The following is a 23,497-nucleotide window of genomic DNA, read 5'->3' on the forward strand; positions in this document are numbered from 1 at the left end:
AAAGAAGAAATCAGGTGTTCAGTTTATGGCAAGCCCTCTTGTGTCTGTCACCTCACTGTCACAGAAGCAGTAATTCATGCCTCCTATAAATTCACCCTCAGCCTCCATGTCACAGTACTGAGCCCTAAACAAAAATATCCCCGTGAGCATGTACATAGAGTTAGTGAATCACTTACCCTACAATATGGCTCCTTCTTTTTTATATCCTCCTGTTGGATTAGCCTTAAGCCCTGGACACCATTCTGCCGGCCTCTCTCATATAAGGCCTGAAGTCTGGGAATTTCTTCTTGTTCAACAGCTACTATAAGCTTCAAAAAAAAAAAAAAAACAAAAAAGATAAAGAATATGGATAGAGTTAAACATATAGCTTTTATTAGCTATAAAAGATAAAGCAACAGAAAATCATACATTATTGCATGATTCAAATTCAGTTGATTTTTATCTACTTCTCTCTTTCTTCATGACCTCAATTTCCTCCTCCACTGAAAAAAGTTATCTTAAGAAAACTGCATTAAAACAAATTTTCCCCAAAAGTTAGATGTAGCCTCAATCTCCCCTTCTGCTATCATGGTTGCTACATGAATCTTGGCCACAGCAACTGTTATCAATATCACTCCCTCAATCCCAAAGAGTGAGAAGCACAGGTGGCTTTGTCTTTACAATTAAAATACAAAAACAAAAAACAAAACAAACAGAAAAACAGAACGACCTTCTTTTTATAAGAGAATGTAAAATACCCATATATCAGAAAGACAGTAGTATTCAGTATAATGGATATCACTAACAGAAAAACTATTCACTTTATTTCCTAGAATAAAGTATATTATAAAATATTTACTAATGCATTCTACTGCAAAGGGGAAAAAAACAGTAAATTAATCAACTTTACTTAGGATTCTTTTTCATTTTATTTCTAGGCAAAGTATCTTTTTGAAGTAGTTTCTTCCTTAATTAACAGCTACTAGAAAAGAAAAGCAGAGATGCATATTCACAGGTACGTTAAGATTCACAAATTGCTATTTCACAGCAAGAAGTCACCATAATTTCATGAGATTATACTTTTAATCAAGGCATAAAGGTTATTTAAATCAACAAATAATTAACCTCAAAAATAAAAGTGGAATCAAAGGACACTATCAAGAAAGAGAAAAGACAACCCATAGAATGACTGAAAATATTCACAAATTACATAGCTGTATGGCAACAAATTAGATAATCCAAATGAAATGGAAACGTTCATAGAAAAACACAAACTTCTAAAACTAACTCAAGAAGAAAAAGAATCTGAATACACCTGTAACAAGTAAAGAGATTGAATTAGTAACTTTAAAACTTCCCATAAAGAAAAGCTCAGGCCCAAGGGCTTTACACATGAATGATACCCTATGTTTAAAGAAAAATTAATACCAATTCTGCATAAACTCTTTCAAAAACAGGAGAGGAGGGGCACCTGGGTGGCTCAGTCAGTTAAGCTTCCGACTTCAGCTCAGGTCATGATCTCACAGCCCATGAGTTCAGCGTTGGCCTGGAGCCTACTTCAGATTCTGGGTCTCCTACTCTCTGCCCCTCCCCTGCTTACACTCTGTCTCCCCCCCCCCAAAAAAAAAAACCAACAAAACACAGAAGAGGAGGGAATACGTCCTAACTAATTCTATGAGGCCAGTATTAGCCGGATACCCAAACCAAACACAGATATCAAAAGAAAATAAAACTGCAGACCAGTGACCCATATAATATTGATGCAAAAATCCTGAACACAACAATAGTAAACTGAGTGAAGTAACATAAAAAAACTATACACTGTGACCAAGTGGGATTTATTACAGGAGGTAAGATCAATTTAACATCCAAAAGTCAATTAATGTAATATACCATATTAATAGAATATAAAAACAACATGATTGCCTCAACAAAAGTGGAAAAGATGAGACAGAAAATCCACACCATTCCATGATAAAAAAAACAAAACAACACTTAACAAACTTGGGGCACCTGGCTGGCTCAGTTGGTAAAGCATGCGACTCTTGTTCCCAGGCTTGTGGGTTTGAGCTCCATGTTGGATGTAGAGACTACTTAATAAAAATCTTAGGGGCGCCTGGGTGGCTCAGTCGGTTAAGCGGCCGACTTTGGCTCAGGTCATGATCTCGCGGTGAGTTCAAGCCCTGCGTCGGGCTCTGTGCTGACAGCTCAGAGCCTGAAGCCTGTTTCAGATTCTGTGTCTCCCTCTCTCTGACCCTCCCCCATTCATGCTCTGTCTCTCTCTGTCTCAAAAATAAACGTTAAAAAAAAATTTTTTTTTAAATAAAAATCTTAAACAACAAAACAAAACAAAACTATCAATAAAAAAGAACTCCCTCAATCTTATAAGGGGCATTTGCAGAAAACCTACAGCTAGCATCATACTTAATAGTGAAAGATTGAATGCTTTCTCTCTAATCAGCAACAATACAAGGATGTCCATTTTCACTACTTCTATTCAACACTGTATTTGTGATCCTACCTGGGGAAATTAGGCAAGAAAAAAAAAAATATATATATATATATAAGGTATCCAAACTGAAAAAGAAGTAAAATTATCTTATTTGCAGATGGCATGATCCTGCATATAGAAAATCCTAAGGAATCCACACACAAAGAAACTATAATGAGTTTAGCAAGGCTTCAAGAAAAAAGAACAATATATAAAAAATCATATTCTATACATTGGCAATGAATAATTCAAAATGAAATTAAGAAAACATTTCTCCTCACAAAAGCATCAAAAAGAATAAAATACTAAGGAATAAATTTTGCAAAAAAAATGCAAGACCTGTACACTGAAAAATACAAAACATTGTTGAAAGAAATTAAAGAAGATCTAAAAAAAGACTGGGAAGACATTCCCATGCTCATGGTTTGCAAGATTTAATATTGTTAAGATGGCAATACTCCCCAAATTGATCTATAGATTCAACACAATCTCTATCAAAATTCTAGCTGCTTTTTTGGAGAAACTGACTAACCCTAAAACTCATATGGAAATGCAGAGGACCCAGAAGAGTCAAAATAATCCTGAAAAAAGGACAAAGTTAGAGGACTCACACTTCCTGATTTCAAAATATAATCAAGAGCCACAATAATCAAGATACTACGGTATTGGCATAAAGATCGATGTACATCAATGAAATAGAATTGAGAATCCTAAATATACCATCCTACATTTATGCTCAACTAACTTTTGATAAAGGTGTCAAAACAATCTTTTGATTGTTAGAATCAACAGAAAGAACGGTCTTTTCAATAAATGGTACTGAGAAAACTGCGTAGCTACATGCAAAAGAATGAATTTGAGCCCCTTCCTCACACTATGTGCCAAAATCAATTTAAAGTGATCATATACTGTAAGTATAGGTACAGGGCTGGGGTAAGGGGCTCTGCTTCTGGTGGCAGAGTCTGGGGAAGGAGCAGGAGGCCAGCTGTGAAGGTGGTAAGCCCCTGAAATAGCCAAAGAAGCAGGCCAAGGAAATGAACTAGGAAGATAAGGCATTCAAGCAGAAACAAAAAGAGAAGAAACTCAGGGGGCTAAAAGTGAAGGCTGTGGGAAACAATCTTCTGGCCACAGTTGGAATTAAGAAATCTGGCAAAAAAAAAAAAGTTGTTCCTTGTGCCTGAGGCCTGAGGCAGTGGTGATCTTTAATTCCATTCTTGTTTAAACATTTGGATTACCTGCCACAGTATCTGTTGCCACCTACAGCTAGAATAAAGTGTCATCTTGGACCCTGCTGTATGTTTAAGAATACATTTTTGTAAAAATAAAAAATCCTGGGGCGCCTGGGTGTCTCAGTCGGTTAAGTGGCCGATTTCGGCTCAGGTCATGATCTCGCGGTTTGTGTCTCTGCGTCGGGCTCTGTGATGACAGCTCAGAGCCTGGAGCCTGCTTCGGATTCTGTATCTGGCTCTCTCTCTCTGTCCCTCCCCTGCTCACGCTCTGTCTCCTCTGTCTCAAAAATGAATAAAACATTAAAAAAATATTTAAAAAAAATAAAAAATAAAAAATCTTACAGTGGCTCTTCTTCTCTTTAGTTCTTCTCACTCAGCCATTCCTACCTTAGCTCTGAAGTCAGAGTAAACCCAGCCCAGGATCTTGCCAAAGTCTGTTCTTCAATCTTTGATCTACCTCAAATTCTGTCCCACCTGGAGTTAAATCAACTCAATTGGGGGGAAAAAGTGATCATAGATCTAAATGTCAAAGCTAAGGATATAATAAAACTCTTAGAAACGTAGGAGTAATTTTTCATGATCTAAGGGTAGGCAATGATTTCTTAGATATGACACAAAAAGCATAAGCAACAAAAGAAAAAAGGTAACTGGACTTCATCAAAATTAAAAGCTTCTGTGCTTCAAAGTGTATCATCAAGAAAGTAAAAAAAAAAACAAACCACAGAATAGGAAAAAATACTTAGTTAACAGTTAAAGTATTACCATTACTATTATTATTACCATTACTATTATTACTATTTTATTTTATACATAAAAATATTTCAGTATTTTAGTAGTATTTTAGCAAATATCATATAGCTGATAAGGGACTGTATCAAGAATATATAAAGAACACATATAGCTCAAGAATAAAGACAAATAACTCAATTTTTAAATGGGCAAAAGATCTGAATAGACATTTCTCCAAAGAAGATAACTGAATGGCCAATAAGCATGTTGAAAAGATGTTCAACACCATTAATTACTAGGGAAATGAAAATCAAAACCATATTGACATACCACTTCACACCTACTAGGATGGCTAAAAGACACAATAACAGGTGTTGGCAAGGATGTGGAGATACGGAAATCCTCATTACTGATGGCAATTTAAAATAGTGTGGAACTTTGGGGCATGTGAGTGGCTCAATCGGTTAACTGTCTGACTTCAGCTCTGGTCATGATCTTGTGGTTCACGAGTTTGAGCCCCACATCAGGCTCTGTGCTGACAGCTCAGCACCTGGAGTCTGCCTCAGATTCTGTGTCTCCTTCTCTCTCTGCCTCTCCCCAGCTCGTACTCTGTCTCTCCCCGACTTATACTCTCTGTCTCTCAAAAATAAATAAAAATCATTTTTAAAAATGTTTAAAAATAAAATAAAATAGTGTGGAACTTTAAAAAAAAGTTTGGCAGTTCCTCGACATGTTAAACTTGGAGTTACCATATGACCTGAGAATTTCACTCCTAGGTATGTATCTGAGAGAAATGAAAATACAGGTCCGTACAGCCAACAGGCACATGAAAAGATGCTCAACGTCACTCCTCATCAGGGAAATACAAATCAAAACCACACTGAAATACTACCTCACGTTGGTCAGAGTGGCTAAAATGAACAAACCAGGAGACTATAGATGCTGGCAAGGATGTGGAGAAACGGGAACCCTCTTGCACTGTTAGTGGGAATGCAAACTGGTACAGCTGCTCTGGAAGACAGTGTGGAGGTTCCTCAAAAAATTAAAAATACACCTACCCTATGACCCAGCAATAGCACTGCTAGAAATTTACCCAAAGGATACAAGAGTGCTGATGCATAGGGGCACTTGTACCCCAATGTTTATAGCAGCACTTTCAACAATAGCCAAAATGAAAGAGCCTAAATGTCCATCAACTGATGAACGGATTAAGAAGTTGTGGTTTATATATACAATGGAATACTACTTGGCACTGAGAAAGAATGAAATCTGCCCTTTTGTAGCAACGTGGATGGAACTGGAGAGTGTTATGCTAAGTGAAATAAATCAGGCAGAGAAAAGACAGATACCATATGTTTTCACTCATAGGTGGATCCTGAGAAACTTCACAGAAGACCAGGGGGGAGGTGAAGGGGGACAAAAAAAAAGTTACAGAGAGGGAAGGAGGCAAACCATAAGAGCCTCTTAAATACTGAGAACAAACTGAGGGTTGATGGGGGGTTGGGGGAGAGGGGAAAGTGGGTGATGGGCATTCAGGAGTGCACCTGTTGAGATGAGCACTGGGTGTTGTATGGAAACCAATTTGACAATAAATTATATATTAAAAAAAATACAGGTCCATACAAAAAAAGTGTACATAAATGTCCATAGCAGCATTATACGTAATAGTCTAATAGCAGTGTTCATAATAGTCAAACATGGGAACAACCTAAACGTCCGTCAACTGATAAATAGGTAAATAAAATGTGGTATAGCTGCGCAATGGATTATAAAAAGGAATAAAGTACTGATTCACACCATAAGATAAATGAAGCTTGAGAACATTATGCTAAGTAAAAGAAGCCAGTCACAAAAGACAACATATTGTAGGATTCTATTTATAGGAAACTTCCAGAATAGGCAAATCCACAGAGACAGAAAGTATATTAGTGGTTGCCAGGAGCCGGGGAAAGGTAGGAATAGGAAGTGAGAGGTATAGGCAATGACTGTTAATGCATAAAGGTTTCTTTTTGAGGTAATGTACATGTTCTAAAATCAGACAGTGATGACAGCTGCATGATTTTATGAATATACTAAAAACCAAATTGAACACTTCAATAAAGGGTGAATTGTATCACATACTGTATATAAATTATATGTCAATAAAACTGTTATTTTTTAAATTACGTGGAGTTAGTCATACCACTTTTTCTAAAGTTATTTTCTTTTTTTTTTTTTTTATTTTTTTTTTTTCAACGTTTATTTATTTTTGGGACAGAGAGAGACAGAGCATGAACGAGGGAGGGGCAGAGAGAGAGGGAGACACAGAATCGGAAACAGGCTCCAGGCTCTGAGCCATCAGCCCAGAGCCTGACGCGGGGCTCGAACTCACGGACTGTGAGATCGTGACCTGGCTGAAGTCGGACGCTTAACCGACTGCGCCACCCAGGCGCCCCTCTAAAGTTATTTTCTAACATTAGACTTTGAAAATTACATAAAGATAGAAAAGCCATTTTTTTAAATTCAACATTAAACATTGCTAAGAAAATGCTAGTTATAAGTAAGTCAAGGCTGTAGTAAAATGCCTTACCTTACCACATTGCTTGTAGGAAATTCCTTTTTGCTTACAATACTCATAGATGAGGGCTGCACCTTGTACACATAATTTAGCTTTTAGAGATTCAGGTTTATAATAAATTCCACTATGTATGACACCACTGTTATGTCCAGTCTGGTGAATAGCTACCGGACAAGAGAAACAGGATAAGAGAAACTATACAAAGTATTCAAAAGCTACAAAGTGGAGGAACAAAAAAAGTTGAAGTTAGTAGAGACCACATTATTGAAAATTCTGCCTGAGTTTGTTCTTATAGGCAGGACACTGGTAACTTCTTCTAGTAGCCATCCCTGGTGTCCATGCCACATCCCCTCAGGCCATCTTTCACTTCAGTTACAACTTTGATGCACAAACCCACTCCTCACTACTAGCAAACTTTGGTGCACAAACCCAACTCTCCCAGCTGGCAAACCCACTATAGTTCTGGGTATTCCGCCCCACGGCCTTTTCTAATGTGACAGGAGAGGAGAGGGAGAAGATTACAACTCAATGTCCCCAGGGGCAATCCTCAGCCAGTAGAAACACTAGCTGATGGAAAAATGAGCACAATCCTTGGAAATGTTTATGTTGCTCCTTAGAGGTCCCAGAGGAATCAAGCTCACAATTGCAACCTTGATTATGTACCCCCCCTGTGGCTTTTCTTCCTTTCAGGCTTACTCTCCACACTCCTCACTTCTGCCTCCTAAACAACATCTCAAATAAATCACCTCTACTCAAGTTCTGGTCCCAGGCTCTGCTTTATGAAGAACCCAAACTAAGGTACTAATAATGACATTCAACATGAAAGATGCAGAACTGAAATAATGAGCAGGTATTCAGGTTAAGCCCAAAGAGCAACACTGGTAATATACATACCCAAATCTTTCTCCTTTTCCAGAACACCAATGGAAAGTGCTGGATGTCGCAGGATGAGTGCTCTGGCAGAGGCAAGGCCCACAATTCCGCCACCAATAACGACTACATCAAATGAGCTTTAAGAGAAAGTCACCTTTGAAGTATTGCATGTTTACAGTAGATCTCATCAAATTTCGTGTGCATAATTTTCATCAAACTATTAATTTGTAATCATTACAATCAAATATTTATTGGGCTTTATGATATTGTCTTCTTAAAGGAAAAAGCCTTTAAGAATTATATGCATTGCTGGGTCAGTAATATAAGCTGCCACACCCAGCAGGCAGGGTAACTAGTTCCCAAGCCTCTCTCAATCTCACCCTCCACAGCACTCTGCCTGGGCAGAGTGTTTACTCTGTGTAAGCATCACACTCTTCTCTACCAACTATTCATTTAAAACTCAAGTGCAGTATTCTTGAGGATAAACCAACATATTAGGTCTTTAAGACTTAGGCCCTTCAAGACACTCAAGTCTTCAGTGTGCAAGAACTTTTTTCTACTGAGAAGGAAACAGCCAGTGAGAATTTCAAACCTTAGGGAAATAACTGATCCAGAAATAGGCTTACAGCCACAATTTTAGCCATGATAAATCCAGATTATACAACCATTTCAAAGATTAGGAAGGGCATGTATAGTCTATCTAATTCAGTAATGAGAAGCAGAAAAAGATTACCTTTAGCACCTACCTCATGCCCAACATATCTACTTTTGTAAGCATATGGCTAATCTTGCTTTTTCTTTTTTTTTTTTTTCTTTTTTTTTTCAACGTTTATTTATTTTTGGGACAGAGAGAGACAGAGCATGAACGGGGGAGGGGCAGAGAGAGTTTATGTGAAGCCGTGAGATCGTGACCTGGCTGAAGTCGGACGCTTAACCGACTGCGCCACCCAGGCGCCCCTAATCTTGCTTTTTCTATATCCCATCTATTTCACCTCCTCCTGCATTAAATTATTTTGATGCAAATCCTAAACAGCATCTGTAAATATTTCAATATGTTATTTCTAAAAGGCTTCTTTAAAACATGCACACAATACCAGTATTCTAATTTTTAAAAATTTACAATAAATGTATTATATCATCAAATATTCACCATAAAACTTTTAGAAGAAAACAAAGGAAAAAACCTTTGGGATCTAGGGCTAAGTGAAGAGAAGACACCAAAAGCATGATCCACATAAGGAAAACTGATAAACTGGACTTCATCAAAATTAAAAATTTTGTTCTGCAAAACATTTTGTTAAGGGGGTAAGAAGACAACCAACAAGTTGGTTGCAAGCCACATATCTGACAAAAGACTCCTATCTAGAATACATAAAGAACTCCCACATAAGCCATTTTGAAAATGCGCAAAAGATAAGAACAAATTTCATCAAAGAGGATAGATCTACAGATGGAAAATAAGCACATGAAAAGATGTTCACTACCATTAATGACTAGGGAAATGTAAATTAAAACTACAATAAGATGTCACTACACTCCTCTTAGAATGGCTAAAATTTAAAAAGTGGTAACACCAAATGCTGGTGAGAATGAGGAAGAACTGGATCACTCACACACTGCTGGTAGGAATGTGAAATAGTACAGCCACCCTGGAAAAAGAGTATAGCAGTTTCTTAAAAAACTAAACATTTATCTTTGCCGTTGTATAACACACTCCACTCAAGTCAGATAATTGGTTTAGGCCTTGACGTTGGCACAACCTCCTTTGTTCTGTTCTCACTCGTACATAGGAAAAACAGATCTTTGGGCTTATATCTTACCCAATTTGGGCCACATCATTGATCTCCCACTCTTCCTCAGGTCATTCTTTGGATTGTTGAAGATCTCCCACTTAAAGGATATAATGGTCTCTTTTTGAGTCCCAAACATGGACTCCACTCATCTCAAGTCTTTCTGTAAGGGAAATTCTAATATTCAGAACCTGGATCCCAGGTGCATGACTTCATGTTTTATACTTCCTTGGGAACCTCTGGTGTACTCTTCTTTTATAAATCAATACTCAGTATTTCTCAGTGGATATTCCTTTTATGGCCCTATATTAAAAGCCATGCCTACAATGAAAATAAAAAACTAAGCATGTGCTAACTAAATATGTCTTAGCAACTACACCCTTGGGCATTTATCTCAGAAAAATAAAAACTGATGTTCATACAAAAACCTGTATATAAACGTCACAGCAGCTGTATTCATAAGAGCCCCAAATTACAAACAGTTCAGATGTCCTTCAACTGGTGAATGGTTAAACAAACTGTAATACAACCATATGATGAAATATTACTCAACAACTAACAGGAAACTGCTGTCAATATAGGCAACACCGTGGATGAATCTCCAAGACGTTATGCTGTGTGAAAAAAGCCAGTCTCAAAAGGTTATATACTGTGTAATTCTACTTATAAAACCTTCTCAAAATGACAAAATTTTACAGCTAGAGACTAGATTAGTGATTGCCAAGGGTTAGGAAGGGTGAAGAGATGGTATGTGAATATAAAGGGATTGGTAACATAAGAGATATCTTTGTGGTGTACTTTGTGATGACAGTTACACAAAACAGCATGATTAAATTGCATAGAAACACACACACAAATGAGTGCATCTAAAAACTGATGAAATCTGAACACGGTCTGTGTCATACCAATGTCAATTTCCTAGTTTTGATATTGTACTATAGTTAGGGAAGACGCTATCATTGGGGTAAACTGGCTGAAGGTTACCTAAAATCTGTATTTTTGCAATTTCCTGTGGGTCTAGAATTATTTCAAAATAAAAAGTATACACAAAACCCTCACTAACTCTAACTTGTTTCCTTAAGAAAAGCATTCCCAAAATAACTGTCTACATACCCCCACTATGAATCACAAATCCTATACCACTCTAATCCTCCAAATTAACACACAGCAGCCAGTCAACTTTTGAAACCTCAACATTTAAGCACTCCCTCTTCTTAAAAATCCTCTAAGTCTCCCAAGTCCTTTAAAGTTCAATGTGTAGTTAAAATCAAATCAAATCTCTGCTGTGATGTAGCCTGTCTCCAGTATCATTCCACACCATCTCTATTCCACTAAGCTCCAGCCACATTCAATTTGCCCACCTTCTACTTCCCAAAATATCCAAGAGCTTTCCAGCTTTAATGCCTTAGCATAAGCCATTTCCTTCACAGAGAGCAGAGAAAGACCGTGGTTTCTAATGTGACCTCCAAACTTCAAATCACAGGACACTTACTTGTGCAGGTTTTGACTAGTAACTGAACTGCTTCTCGCAGGGCAACTCTATGCAGTGTTTGCCAGGAACTGACTGATTTAAGAATGGTTTCAAATCATCCAAGCAACATCAGGGATGCCAGCTAATAAACAGTTTCTTTGATTGCTTAGTGTGATAGGTCCTTTAACCCTTAAAACGACCACCTACGGGAGAGACTAGGCTCCTACTCACAACTGAGCCTTTAAGAAGCTTAAGTAACCCACCCAAGAATTGAAAGGGAAGTGGAGGGTAGTACTGAAAACCAGAACTGCTCTAGAGCTCCACTCAACACCGCCTTATTCTTTTCATCCGTCACACAAACACAACCAGTGAATCCTACAGGTAACTCCTGGGATCCGAGGTTGCAGCCAGGGCTCCACAGGACCTCACCTTCACTCACGCCCGGGGCAGGGAAGTAGAGGAGGGGCAGAGGTCCAGCAAGAGGCACCTCCGAGAGAAGCGGTAGCACAGGCGGCGAGGGCAGGCCAGCGGCTACTCACCGGGTGCTAGCTGGGCGGCCACCTTGGCACAGCGGCCAGGACCTCCCCGGCGCCGGCCGGCCTGCGGAGGAGAACCCCCCGGGGAAACCTCCGAGGGCCGGGCCGCAGGCACCGCGGATATAGCGCAGTGCGGGGACCATCGCCTGCGCCCCTCCTCCGTCCTCCCTCAGCCCCCAGAGGTGGTCCCTCGAGCCGGACCCTGCGGGGCTCTCGGCGCTGTCTAATCCCGCCTCCCACTCAGGGGCCAATGGAGCACGTGTCTTCGCCCCACGTGGGAGCGACGCCAGTAGCCAATGGACACGCACGGCGGAGGGCGAAGGGCAGGCCGGCGGCGCCGTAGACGCGGGGCACGCTCGCTCGCTCCCTCCCTTCCTCCAATGCCGTGAGTAGAGGAGCTAGGCCCCGCGCGAGGCGGGAGTAGGGTGGTGGTTACGCTCTGCCCTTTTCCTTCTCCCGCTGCGGGGCTCACTGAAAAGGTAGCCCGCCGAGCCGCGCGTCCTGTCATCTCAGGCCCTGCGTCCTCGGGGCCTTGGGAGAGAGTGCGGGCGTGACTGGGGTGAAAGCTCTCATTTGGGCGGGCCCAGCGGCCTCCCTGCCTCCGGCTCGGCCCCTGTCTGCGGGAGGCCCATTGCTGGCCACCCGCAGGCGAATTGCCCACTGAGGGGCGCTGCCCGTCCGGCCCTAGCTCTCGCTCCGGACGGAGGCCTTGTCGCGGCAACGCCTGGTAGCCTGCGGTCTTCTGGACTTCTTTTTGTAGGGCTCCTGACGGTGTCATTTCTTGGTGTTGTAAATATCGAGCGCCTAGAAGAACCAGATGGCTCTGTCTCTGCCATCATTAGGCAGTCTGTTTCCTTGTCTTAAATCCTGGGTGGAGATACAGATTTAAACCCACTGTGCGGACCTGGGAATACGGGGCTCTTCCGTACAGGTCTCTTCACCCCGTGTCCTTATCTATAAAGTGAAGGAGGTGGGCTATGGAATCCCTAAGCGACCTTCCGACTGAAGTTTGGTGATTCGCCCTCACCGTGGCCGTTTAACGCCTGTGCTCAGTGCTTATCGGCAGTTTTTCATTTTTAGGGTCAGAACAGCTGAACAGAACAAAATTAGAATGTTAAAAACTTTATTGCTGGAAGGACTTTGATTTGGTTCCAACTGTTTAGTCTGGTGGCCTGGGGAAGTCACTTCGTCTCTGCCTCAGATCTCTTCTGTGAACTAGGAGTAATAGCTGTGTCTCTCACACAGGGCTGTTGTGTGGATTACATGAAATAAAGCCCAAGGGTGTTTAGCGGAGTGAAATACAGTTGACCCTTGAAGAGCACAGGTTTGAACAACTCCTGTCCACTTGGAGGCAGATGTTTTTCAGTAAATCCAATACAGTACTCTAAATGTATTTTCCTTATGATTTTCTTTTCTCTAGTTTATTATAAGAACATAGTGTATACTACATATAACATGCAAAATATGTGTTAATCACCTATGTTATTGGTAAGGCTTCTAATCAAACAGTAGGCTGTTAGTTAAATTTGAGGGGAGTCAAAAATCCTATGCAGAGTTTCAACTGCCCTTAACCCTTATGTTGTTGAAGGGTCAGCTGCACTGGATAAATGACTTTTTATTATGTTCAAATGGTTTTACCTCCTGGACAGTTGAATGCCTTTGTTAGTGAAAACAACATAGAATGTTACCTGCTTTTTCCATCACAAATGAAAAAATAATAATAATGAGATGGTTATTCCTTAAATTCAGTTTTTTGTTTTGAGATAATTGTAGAGTCCCATACAGTTGTAAGGAACAGTAGAGATCCTGTGTACCTTTTACCCCTTCTCCCCCCATGAAAACATCTTGCAAATCTGTAGGACAGTGTCATAACCAGGAAATTGACATTGACATAATCCGTTGATCTTCCTCAGATTTCCCTAGCTTTACATTTGTGTGTCTATTTAGTTCTGTTTAGTTTTTATCACATGTGTAGATTGTTGTGTCACCACCAGGGTCCAGCTACAACACAGTTCAGTCACCACAAGGGATCTACGGGTACCCTTTTATAACTTCACTCCTTCGGGGCACCCCTTCCCCAATCTGTAATTTTTTGGAATTAGCTATTTTTTACTTAGTGTAATCCCTTGGGATCAGTGTATGTATGAAAGGTTCATTCCTTCTTATTGGGGAGTAGTATTTCATGATATGGGTATACCACAATAGGTTTAACTATTCACCCATTGAAACACATCTGAGTTCTAATTAGCTATTTGGAATAAAGCTGCTATGAACATTAATGTGCTGCTTTTTGTGTGAACCTGTTTTTGTTTCTCTGGGATAAATGCCTAAGAGTCCAATTGCTGGGTCATATAAACAAATGTTTAGTGTTGTAAAAAACAGGCAAACTGTTTCCAAAATGGCTGTACCAGGGCACCTGGTGGCTCAGTTGATCGTCCGGCTCTTGGTTTCGGCTCAAGTCATGATCCCAGGTTTGTGGGACAGAGCCCTGCGTCAGCCACCACGCTGAGCATGGAGCCTGCTTAAGATTCTCTCTCTTTCTCTTCCCTCTGCCCCTCTCCCCCAGTCCCTCGGTCTCTCTCTAAAATAAAAAACAAAAAACAAAGTGGCTGTTCCTTTATACATTCCCACCAGCAATGTTTTGAGTGATCTCGTTCTTATCACCAGCAATTGGTGTTGTCACTGTTTTTAATTTTTGCCATTCTGATAGGTGTTTAGTAGAGATGGTTATTTTTTAGTTTGCACTGGAGGTAGTGGATTTTTATTACTAGGTTGAATACAGAATTACACATGTCTATGGTCAACTTTCATGGGACACTTGAGCCCAAAGTAGTGACTTGTTCACCATGTAATTTTGAGTACATGCTTCTTTGTTTAGCAAGATGAAAAAACTCACATCTGCTCTTTGTATAACTTTTTTTTCTGCTTACCTTCCCCTAGGTTTGACTGTACCTTAATTTGTTTCAGTTAAGTAATTTCAAGTCAAGAGCTTACCTTCCATTCATACACCCTGTAATGTCTTGGGTGTGACATTTTGTATTCATGACACCACCATCAGCTGAGAGTTCAAGTTCATCTTCCATCTATGTCAGAACGAGTAAGACATTACTTCACTGGATCCCATGTGATGTTGGCTGAGGAATGGCGTTGGGGAACTTTGTTTCCAATTCCTAATGAATTTTTCTCTTCCTTTTCACTAGACTCTATACACCTCAGGAATAAGAGTTGGCATCAATATTGGGTGATTTGCAGTGAGGTGGGGTTGTAATTTGGGGGAAAATCTCCCCAAATCTGCCCCTTCACATTTTTATCACCCTCAAGAAATAGTTCTTTAGTTCAGTCTTTTGGGCCACTTAGCCATCGCTTTGGATAGCCCAGCTAAATAAAAACAAAACTTCCACTGTTATTTTTATTTAAAAATTTTTTTTAATTTTAGGTAGGCTCCATGCCCAATGTGGGACTTGATTGAACTCACAACCCTGAGATCGAGAGTTGCATCTTCTACAAACTGAACCAGCCAAGCACCCCAGAACTTCCACTTTAAAAAAACTTACTTTTTTTATGCAAACAGGGGAACTCTCAACCAAACCTGCTCAGAAACATTTTGTGTGTATCCTATTTTGAATCAAACATTAGAGATCTAGCCTTCTGTAAGTAACAAGCATAATTGTAATTTTTAGAAACATGTGCTTTAAGCCAGGTTATGAGAGTAAGAAGGAGCTTTTTTAAATGATTTTTAAATTTCTGAATTATTTATTGAAGCAATAATTTAGTAGTGGCTATTTTTTTTTAAGCTTACTGTTAACTGGTTTGTTTTTCCCCCCCATCATTAGAGCTAAATTCACCAACTCACCACTAGAGGTCTCCTCTTTCCCTATAGAAAACATTTCCGGAAGTAACTGCTTGAATTCTAAAATCAGCAGGGGTGCAGTTGAGAATGTAAAACCCTACCAATTTATTATTTTTTTTTTTACCTTTATTGCCAAGTAAAATTTTTATGTTCATGTTTAAAGTATTTTAAATATAATAATCTAGTATTTTTAGGGATCCTAGCTGGAGTAAATTTAGCCTTTCCTTTAAGCTGAATTATAAGGTGAACCAAAATGAATCAAGTGAAGGTACTCAATTTTCACAGACTACTCTAATTTACTTAATAACAGTCTCTCTGGTTTGCCTTTCTCTATGGAAATCTATCAACCATTGAAGACCACTAATTAGTAAATATCTATTAAACTCTTGCATTTGGTGGATGGGAATGTGCTAGGTCTTAAGAAAAATGGAAATGAATAAGATGTAATCCTTGCTCTCCTTTTTCCTCTGCACACTTTTCTTTTTGTCTGCCTAACTGGAAACTCTTAATTATCCTTTAAGACCCTCTCAAAAGACACCTCTAGTGTCTTCCCTTCCCTCCCTCCTCTTGTGTTTCACAGAACTTGTTAATACCTCTGTTTAGACATATTGCATGTTATTTATTTGTTTTTATGTTGTCTTCATTAGAGTATATATTCTATGAGGATAAAGAACCTTGTCTTTCTCTGTCTCTCCTTTGTTGTTTTTTAATCTTACCATTGTATCTCTGGCACTAAGTATAGCAGACATTCAATAAATACTTACTGAGTGAATGAATGAATGGATGGGTAGATATGAGGCTGGGTAAGATTTCCACAGACAGGATCGGGATGGAGAGCGGGGAGGGACAGGAAATAGGACAGCCTAAGTTGAAGCCAGAAAGCCCAGATTAATGAGATTGGCAGCCAGTTGAGTTATCAGAGGTGGGCACAGGTGGAGAGAGCTTTAACAAAAAGTTGGAAAGGGCTGAGAATGAGATAGTGATAGCAGGTGGGAGGTTTGCGGTGATGAAGGCAGATGATGGTAGAAAAGAAATGAAGAATAGAGGTGATCCCGGATTCTGTCCTCAGACCTCATCTCTCACTGTTCTATAGCCTCAGCATCTGCAGTCACTTCTCAGTTCTAGGGTGGTTCCCACTCAGGCCTCTTTCTAGTCTTCTTATTCCCAAGTTCTAGTACCATCCATTGAGGGAAAAGCTCTGGACTGGTAGGAGAGAGCACTCGGTTCAGGTCTCCGTGCTACCACCAATTAGCCATGAAACATTGAGTAAGTTTTTTTAAACATATGCAGTTATTAAATCTCCACCTTGTTCCAGAAGGGATTTAGGGTGTCAGCAAGTTACTTAATATGAGGGCCTGTTTCCTCATCTCTAAATGGTTTAGGTGGTCTAAGTTCATTCCAGTTCTCCCATTTTGTGAATCACTCTAATAATTTGTTGGTTATCTCCACTTAGAAGTTCTGCTAACACTTCATAGTTAGGATATGAAAAGCTGGGGATGGGGGTGGGAGAAACCTACAGCTGGTTCTCCTGACACTGATTTCTATTCATGGCATCACCATCCAACCAGTGACCCAAGACCAAAACTTAATGTCATCTTCAACTATTCTGGCCCTTGCCAGAACATCTCACTGAGATGTGGAATCCACTCTGTAATGTCGTTCCCATTCTTTCCCCATTTGGTCCTTTCCCATGGCTATGCGCAGTTGAAGCCCTTGTTAGCTGTTTCTTTGTTTTTTTCTATTGACCCTCAGTCTTGATGTTGTCCAAATAACATTCTGAAGCATAGCTCTAACATGCCAGTGCTCTTTGCTAAAACCTCAGTGACTCCCAACTGCCTGTGGAAGATAATCCAAATTCCCTGGCTGATCAGGCGAGACCCTTCCTGATGTGACTGTGTAAACTGTCTGCCTCCTCTTCTCATGATCCCCATGTGCTAACCAAACTGAGCTACAGCATGCCTTAACTATTTCTGCCTCAGCTAATCACCTGACATACCTTCTCCTGGCATTTTGCCTGTTGAAATCCTGGTCTATTCTTATTTTACCTCTTTAAGGAATTTTCAGGTTCTATCATTTATTTTAACGACTTGATAACTTGTTTTAGCTCACTTCACCCCACAGTAAGTTTTCAGCAATCCAAAGGCAGAAACCACACTTCATTTATCTTTGTTTTCCTCTGACTTAGCACACTCTTAGAGAAACTTGAACTGAATTAAATCAGATTGAGACTCAGTTCAGAAATCACTTTCTCAACTCATGCTCATAGATTTTTACAGGTGGAAATCACCTGAGCAAATCATCTGATTTTACAAGTGAGAAAAACAAGGGTCACAGAGGTGAAGTTACTTGCCCAGTCTGTCCTAGCTGCCCTTGCCTTTGTTTGCACTATTCTGGTGATACTACTTGCAACCTTGTCTTAGAAAGGTCTGTTTTCACGGCGCCTCTCCCTTCCTGAATATAAGCGTCTTAACCTCGACACATTGCTCCCCAGGTGATTTTAGTTTGTCATTTTGATACTGGAAATGTAGATTGGGAGTAGCTGGTTTCAGCAAATGTGTAGGTGGACTGCCTGAATGGTCATCAGGTGGCGACACTGCAGGCAGACTCCAACCCAAAGTTGAAGAATGAAACTTAATATCAAGGCTGGAAGGAACCTTCCAGACCATCCAATCCAGCCTCTCTATTGTTTTTTTTTTTTTTGCAGCAAAGAAACCAGGAAACAGAGACAGGAGTGACTTGTTCAATAACTTTGGGTGGCAAATGACTCATCAACTTCATTGGCACAAGAGCATTGACTTTGAAGTTGTAAAGCAAGTTACTGTGTGTTTGGGACTCTGATTGCCAGCTGATAACCTAATACGAATACTGTTTTGTGTGTCTAGATCAAATGATGCTGTTTGGAAAAATTTCCCAGCAGTTGTGTGGCTTAAAGAAACTCCCATGGTCATGTGACTGCAGATACTTCTGGGGCTGGTTGAATGCAGTGTTTAATAAGTAAGTTACTCTAAGGTGAAGAAATATGGTAATTATTATAGCTGATGAGATTCCAGTAGCTAATTTGGTTATTTCTTGTATGTCAAATATCTTTTTTTTGTACAGTTTGTGCAATATGATCCTAATTTTGTTTAATAACAAAACATACATACAAACATTGAATAAAGACCAGAAAATATTAACATTACTAATATAAAATATTAACTAATTGGGTTCCAGTCAAGATTTCAGTGATTTTTGTTATTTGTCCTTTCCATACCATTCAAGTTTTCTAAAATGAAAGGAATCTTAAGGGATGTAGTTAGCCTTTTAAATACTACCATGGGGACTCAAGTTTTTTAAAAAGTGGGTGGCATGCTTTGAAATGTCATTTTGAGGGGTGCCTGAGTGGCTCAGTCAGCTAAGCGTCTGACTCTTGATATCAGCTCAGGTCATGATCTCATTGTTTGTGAGTTCAAGCCTGTGTCGGGCTCCACTGTCAGTGTGGAGCCTGCTTGGGATTCTGTCTCTCCCTTGCTCTCTGTCCCTACCCCACTTGCTGTCTCTTTCTCTCTCTCTCCCTGTATTAAAATAAACATTTAAATTTTTTTTTTCAATGTTTCTTTATTTTTGGGATAGAGAGAGACAGAGCATGAACGGGGGAGGGGCAGAGAGAGAGGGAGACACAGAATCGGAAACAGGCTCCAGGCTCTGAGCCATCAGCCCAGAGCCTGACGCGGGGCTCGAACTCACGGACCGCGAGATCGTGACCTGGCTGAAGTCGGACGCTCAACCGACTGCGCCACCCAGGCGCCCCTAAAATAAACATTTAAAGATTTAAAAAAACGAAATATCATTTTGAAACTAATGAAACTCATCTGTTTGTTGCTTAATACAGCTTTAATACCACCAACTAGCGAGAAAGGCAAATGTAAAAATTAAATAATTAAAAATTAGTGACATTAATTTGAACAGATTTGAAATTATTCCATTTTATCTTTTATCATTAAAAAAAAAAACAACAATAACCCAGTATAGTCGTTCATTCAACACGTAGTTACCGAGTACCTCCTGGTGTCAAGCACTGTGCTACATGTGAATCAATGAAGGTACATGTCTGCCTGATAAACTCATATACAAACAATAGGCCTAGACAGAGTTCACTTGGGAACAAAAGAAAAACAAAAAAGGGAGCCGGAAGAGCCCTCATGTTTTTTTACATGACTCTCACGAGTATACTTCCCTCCCTCTCAGTCATTTGAAAGGAAAAGTTGTTGCTGTACTGTATTTACGTTGACGGACTGCCATTAAGCAGCTAGCGATTATACTAAAAACGAACTATTTTTGTTCTTTGCCGACAGAGTGGATTATGAACGCATCAGGGATGTGGGACCCGATAGGGCAGCATCGGAGTGGCTGCTGCGCTGTGGGGCCATGGTGCGCTACCACGGCCAGGAGAGGTGGCAGAAGGACTACAACCACCTCCCCACAGGACCTCTGGACAAGTACAAGATTCAGGCAATTGATGCCACCGACTCTTGTATCATGAGCATTGGATTTGATTACATGGGTAACTACCCTGTCATTTGCTTATGGGAAACGGAGGTGCTTTGCAGTGACATTTTGTTGCAGTTGATTCACTGTTACAGTCAGAGGTGTGTCCTTTTTTGCCCTTGTCAGTACAATCCAGCTTGTTTTTTCCTGTGTATGATTTTTTAAATTAAATAGATATTACTGGGGCGCCTGGGTGGCGCAGTCGGTTAAGCGTCCGACTTGAGCCAGGTCACGATCTCGCTGTCCGTGAGTTCGAGCCCCGTGTCAGGCTCTGGGCTGATGGCTCAGAGCCTGGAGCCTGTTTCCGATTCTGTGTCTCCCTCTCTCTCTGCCCCTCCCCCGTTCATGCTCTGTCTCTCTCTGTCCCAAAAATAAATAAACGTTGAAAAAAAAAATTTAAATAGATATTACAAACACCTTTCTCTCCTCTCTCCTTCCACTAAGCTGATCTCTACATGCCTTTATTTTGTGCTTATTGGTTTAAAATTCAAGGCCTGGTTTATCAAACTGTCAAATTTCTGTCATTTGAGAAACCCTCAATAATGTGAGAATAATTGTACACATACAGCTTTTGCTGGTGTGGGCCCTTCTTTCCTCCAGTACATGGGCATCTGATTACAGAATGGACCTATATTATATAGTGAATAGTTTGTATGGTTAATAGGGTGACTAATCATCCAAGTTTTCCTGGGGACTGAGAGGTTTCTGAGGACATAGGATTTCCAATCCTAAAACCAGAATAGTCCTAGGCAAACTAGGATAGTTGGTTATCTTAATGGTAAAGCAGATTCTTAAAATGTATCTTTTATCTCCTAGAGGGCCTACAGCATGTTGAAAAAATAAGGCTATGCAAGTGTCATTATATCGAGGATGACTGTTTGGAGAAACTTGGTAAACTTGAAAATTTACAAAAGAGCGTATTGGAAATGGAAATAATTTCATGTGGGAATGTCACAGACAAAGGCATCATTGCTTTATATCACTTAAGGTAGGTGGTCAGTGCCAAAATGGAAACTTGATAATGTTAAAAGTGAATAATTAGGGGGCGCCTGGGTGGCGCAGTCGGTTAAGCGTCCGACTTGAGCCAGGTCACGATCTCGTGGTCCGTGAGTTCGAGCCCCGCGTCAGGCTCTGGGCTGATGGCTCAGAGCCTGGAGCCTGTTTCCGATTCTGTGTCTCCCTCTCTCTCTGCCCCTCCCCCATTCATGCTCTGTCTCTCTCTGTCCCAAAAATAAATAAACGTTGAAAAAAAAAATTAAAAAAAAAAAGTGAATAATTAGAATTTAAATTTTAAAAAACTTTAAGTAAACTCTACCCATAACATGGGGCTCCAACTCATAACCCCAAGGTCAAGAGTTGCATGCTCTACCAACTGAGCCAGACAGGTTCCCTGAATAATTAGAATTTAAAACAATTAAGAGGTGGAGCCTTTTTTTTAAATTCAGAAAAATATAAGAAAATGACTTAACTTTCTTCCAAAATAAAACAGTTAAAATTATCAACCTTAATACATTGTTTTATTGCATTTTTAAGGGGGCATCTTCTTTAAAAAGTAAATGTACATCAAGCATCTAGCATGGTGACTGCTACAATAGGCCATCAATGGGCATTTGCCATTATCCTTCCTGTCCATCTTTCGAAGAATTTTTCCTGATGTTCTGACAATAACCTCAGTATCACAGAAAGTTTGAGAAATTTTAAGTTAATTTTTTTTAGTAATCTCTGTACCCACCCTGAGGCTCAGACCCACGACCCCAAGATCAAGAGTCTCAACGCTCTACTGACTGAGTCAGCTAGGTTCCCCCACCCCCACTTTTAAGTTTATTTTTTTTTTTTAGTAGAGAAATTTTAAGCATCAGAACCAAAAGTAGTAGACTGTCTCTTATATTAGTTGAAGGTTTGAAGCTTCATCTTTTAATGAAGTTCTTTTAAGAACTTTCCCATTTTTTTTTCTTGTCTGGATTAAGATTCATATTTAGTGTTTCACATGCAAAGGAGTTCTATGGCATAATACATATACTGTATTTGGAAAGATTCAGCTAGAATTACTGATATAATTCAGAACAACTCAACTTTCCAAAGTCTGGCTTAGCTCCTAGAATGAATTTCATTTAAAATAGCACTCTTAACACTACTGTTCTAAAAGTCATTTTGAAAGTATAGTGTAATATAAACACATTCTATGTGCAATGTTTTTTAGGCCAGTGAATACAGTTTATTGTTCATGCTATAAGAGTAAAGGCAAAACCAAAGTAGCTTTTTTTTCCTTCTCTTTTTGCAGAAACCTGAAATATTTATTGTTAAGTGATCTTCCTGGAGTAAGAGAAAAAGAAAACCTTACCCGAGCCTTTAAGACAGCACTGCCTTCTCTGGAACTAAAATTAGACTTGAAGTAAAATAATCATATTTAAGAAGTATCGTATTTCAATATAAAGTATCATTTGAAATTGTTGATCCTAAACATCATAAATATTATATAATAATCAACAGACCCTAAGGATATTCAGTCATGACATTTCAGAAGCAGAGCCCATCATGTAGAAAATATTCAGACATGACTCACTGAAGTTACTAAGTTGGAAGTAAAAATATATGTACATTAAATCCTTTTAGGAAAAATGGAAACAAGGTAGCAGTTTAATTCTAATATGTTCCTCATTTTATATAGAAATCTGTACAGTATGTAGATACTGACAGAGTTCTTTAAAGTGATTTAAATGTGCAACACAGATATTCTTTATTGTATTTTATCAGTAATTTATGTTAATGTTACATTTTACTTTAAAGCTATTGAAGCATGTTACTATAAATGTATAGTTATGAAAAACTGAAAGCTAAGTTTCAGATTCATTGATGAATTATGAAAGGCAGTCATTGGTTGTTGAGGCATCCATATTGCTTCCCAGGATTTGCATTCATTTCTCATGACCCTACATTCCTTTGTTCTTTATAACCTACACCTTTCTCTGAATGAATAGTTTCTGGCTAATTTGTCTATTTTGTAAGCTTAGTCGGGTGTTTTATTAAAACTAGACATAAATATTTGGCTGAATTCAAATAGTTTTGCAACTGCAGTAGAACAAAGGAAATAATCATGAAGACCATACTTTTTGCTTAAATTAACATACTGCTTTAAACCAAAAATTTTGACATGCCAGCTAGAAACTAATTTAAATTTCCCCATATATGTTGGGTACTGCTTCCTATGACTTCAAGGGACATCAAAAAGAAGTATAAACACAAAATTCAATTTATATCTAGAAAGCAGTGATAAAGAATATCACAAATAGGTAAAAACAGATCTTTAATTTTACCTGCTTGAAATGGCCCTGGTTCTATTATTGTTAATTATAGGCCAACTTGTCTGTAGATTTCTGTATGTCTGGTTCTTGAACATAAACTATACGGTCTTGAATAGAACCTTAGCTGGAGATAATTTTAAAATAAACACTGTATGATGCAGCA

General features: G+C 39.4%; 2 protein-coding genes across 6 annotated transcripts in view; one reads left to right on the top strand and one right to left on the bottom strand.

Annotated features, from left to right (window-relative positions):
- Nucleotides 1–11,902, bottom strand: part of L2HGDH (L-2-hydroxyglutarate dehydrogenase) — a 44,483-nt gene extending 32,581 nt beyond the window's left edge. For 2 of the 4 annotated variants that reach the window (XM_040477087.1, XM_040477084.1), the window contains exons 1-4: nucleotides 11,659–11,899; nucleotides 7,880–7,995; nucleotides 6,998–7,149; nucleotides 177–308 (exon numbers count right to left, since the gene is read on the bottom strand). In XM_040477087.1, coding sequence (XP_040333021.1) covers nucleotides 177–308; nucleotides 6,998–7,149; nucleotides 7,880–7,995; nucleotides 11,659–11,798 — 540 coding nt within the window. In that variant the 5' untranslated portion in view covers nucleotides 11,799–11,899. Of the gene's footprint in view, nucleotides 1–176; nucleotides 309–6,997; nucleotides 7,150–7,879; nucleotides 7,996–11,658 lie in introns of all 4 variants that reach the window. The other 2 variants (XM_040477086.1, XM_040477085.1) reach the window with 2 other exon arrangements.
- A 32-nt stretch (nucleotides 11,903–11,934) lies between these two features.
- Nucleotides 11,935–23,494, top strand: DMAC2L (distal membrane arm assembly component 2 like). 2 transcript variants are annotated; one of them, XM_040477091.1, is made up of 5 exons: nucleotides 11,935–12,040; nucleotides 18,388–18,499; nucleotides 19,840–20,048; nucleotides 20,849–21,020; nucleotides 22,314–23,494. In XM_040477091.1, exons 2-5 carry the CDS (start codon nucleotides 18,393–18,395, stop codon nucleotides 22,426–22,428), a joined length of 603 nt encoding a protein of 200 aa, XP_040333025.1. In that variant the 5' UTR covers nucleotides 11,935–12,040; nucleotides 18,388–18,392; the 3' UTR covers nucleotides 22,429–23,494. The 2 variants fall into 2 exon arrangements, with proteins under 2 accessions (XP_040333025.1, XP_040333023.1); XM_040477089.1 differs by lacking the exon at nucleotides 11,935–12,040 and adding an exon at nucleotides 15,170–15,305.
- Nucleotides 23,495–23,497: the final 3 nt, after the last annotated feature.

The sequence above is a fragment of the Herpailurus yagouaroundi genome, unplaced genomic scaffold (assembly GCF_014898765.1).
Source record: "Herpailurus yagouaroundi ecotype Mexico unplaced genomic scaffold, PumYag 141, whole genome shotgun sequence".
Taxonomy (NCBI): domain Eukaryota; kingdom Metazoa; phylum Chordata; class Mammalia; order Carnivora; family Felidae; genus Herpailurus; species Herpailurus yagouaroundi.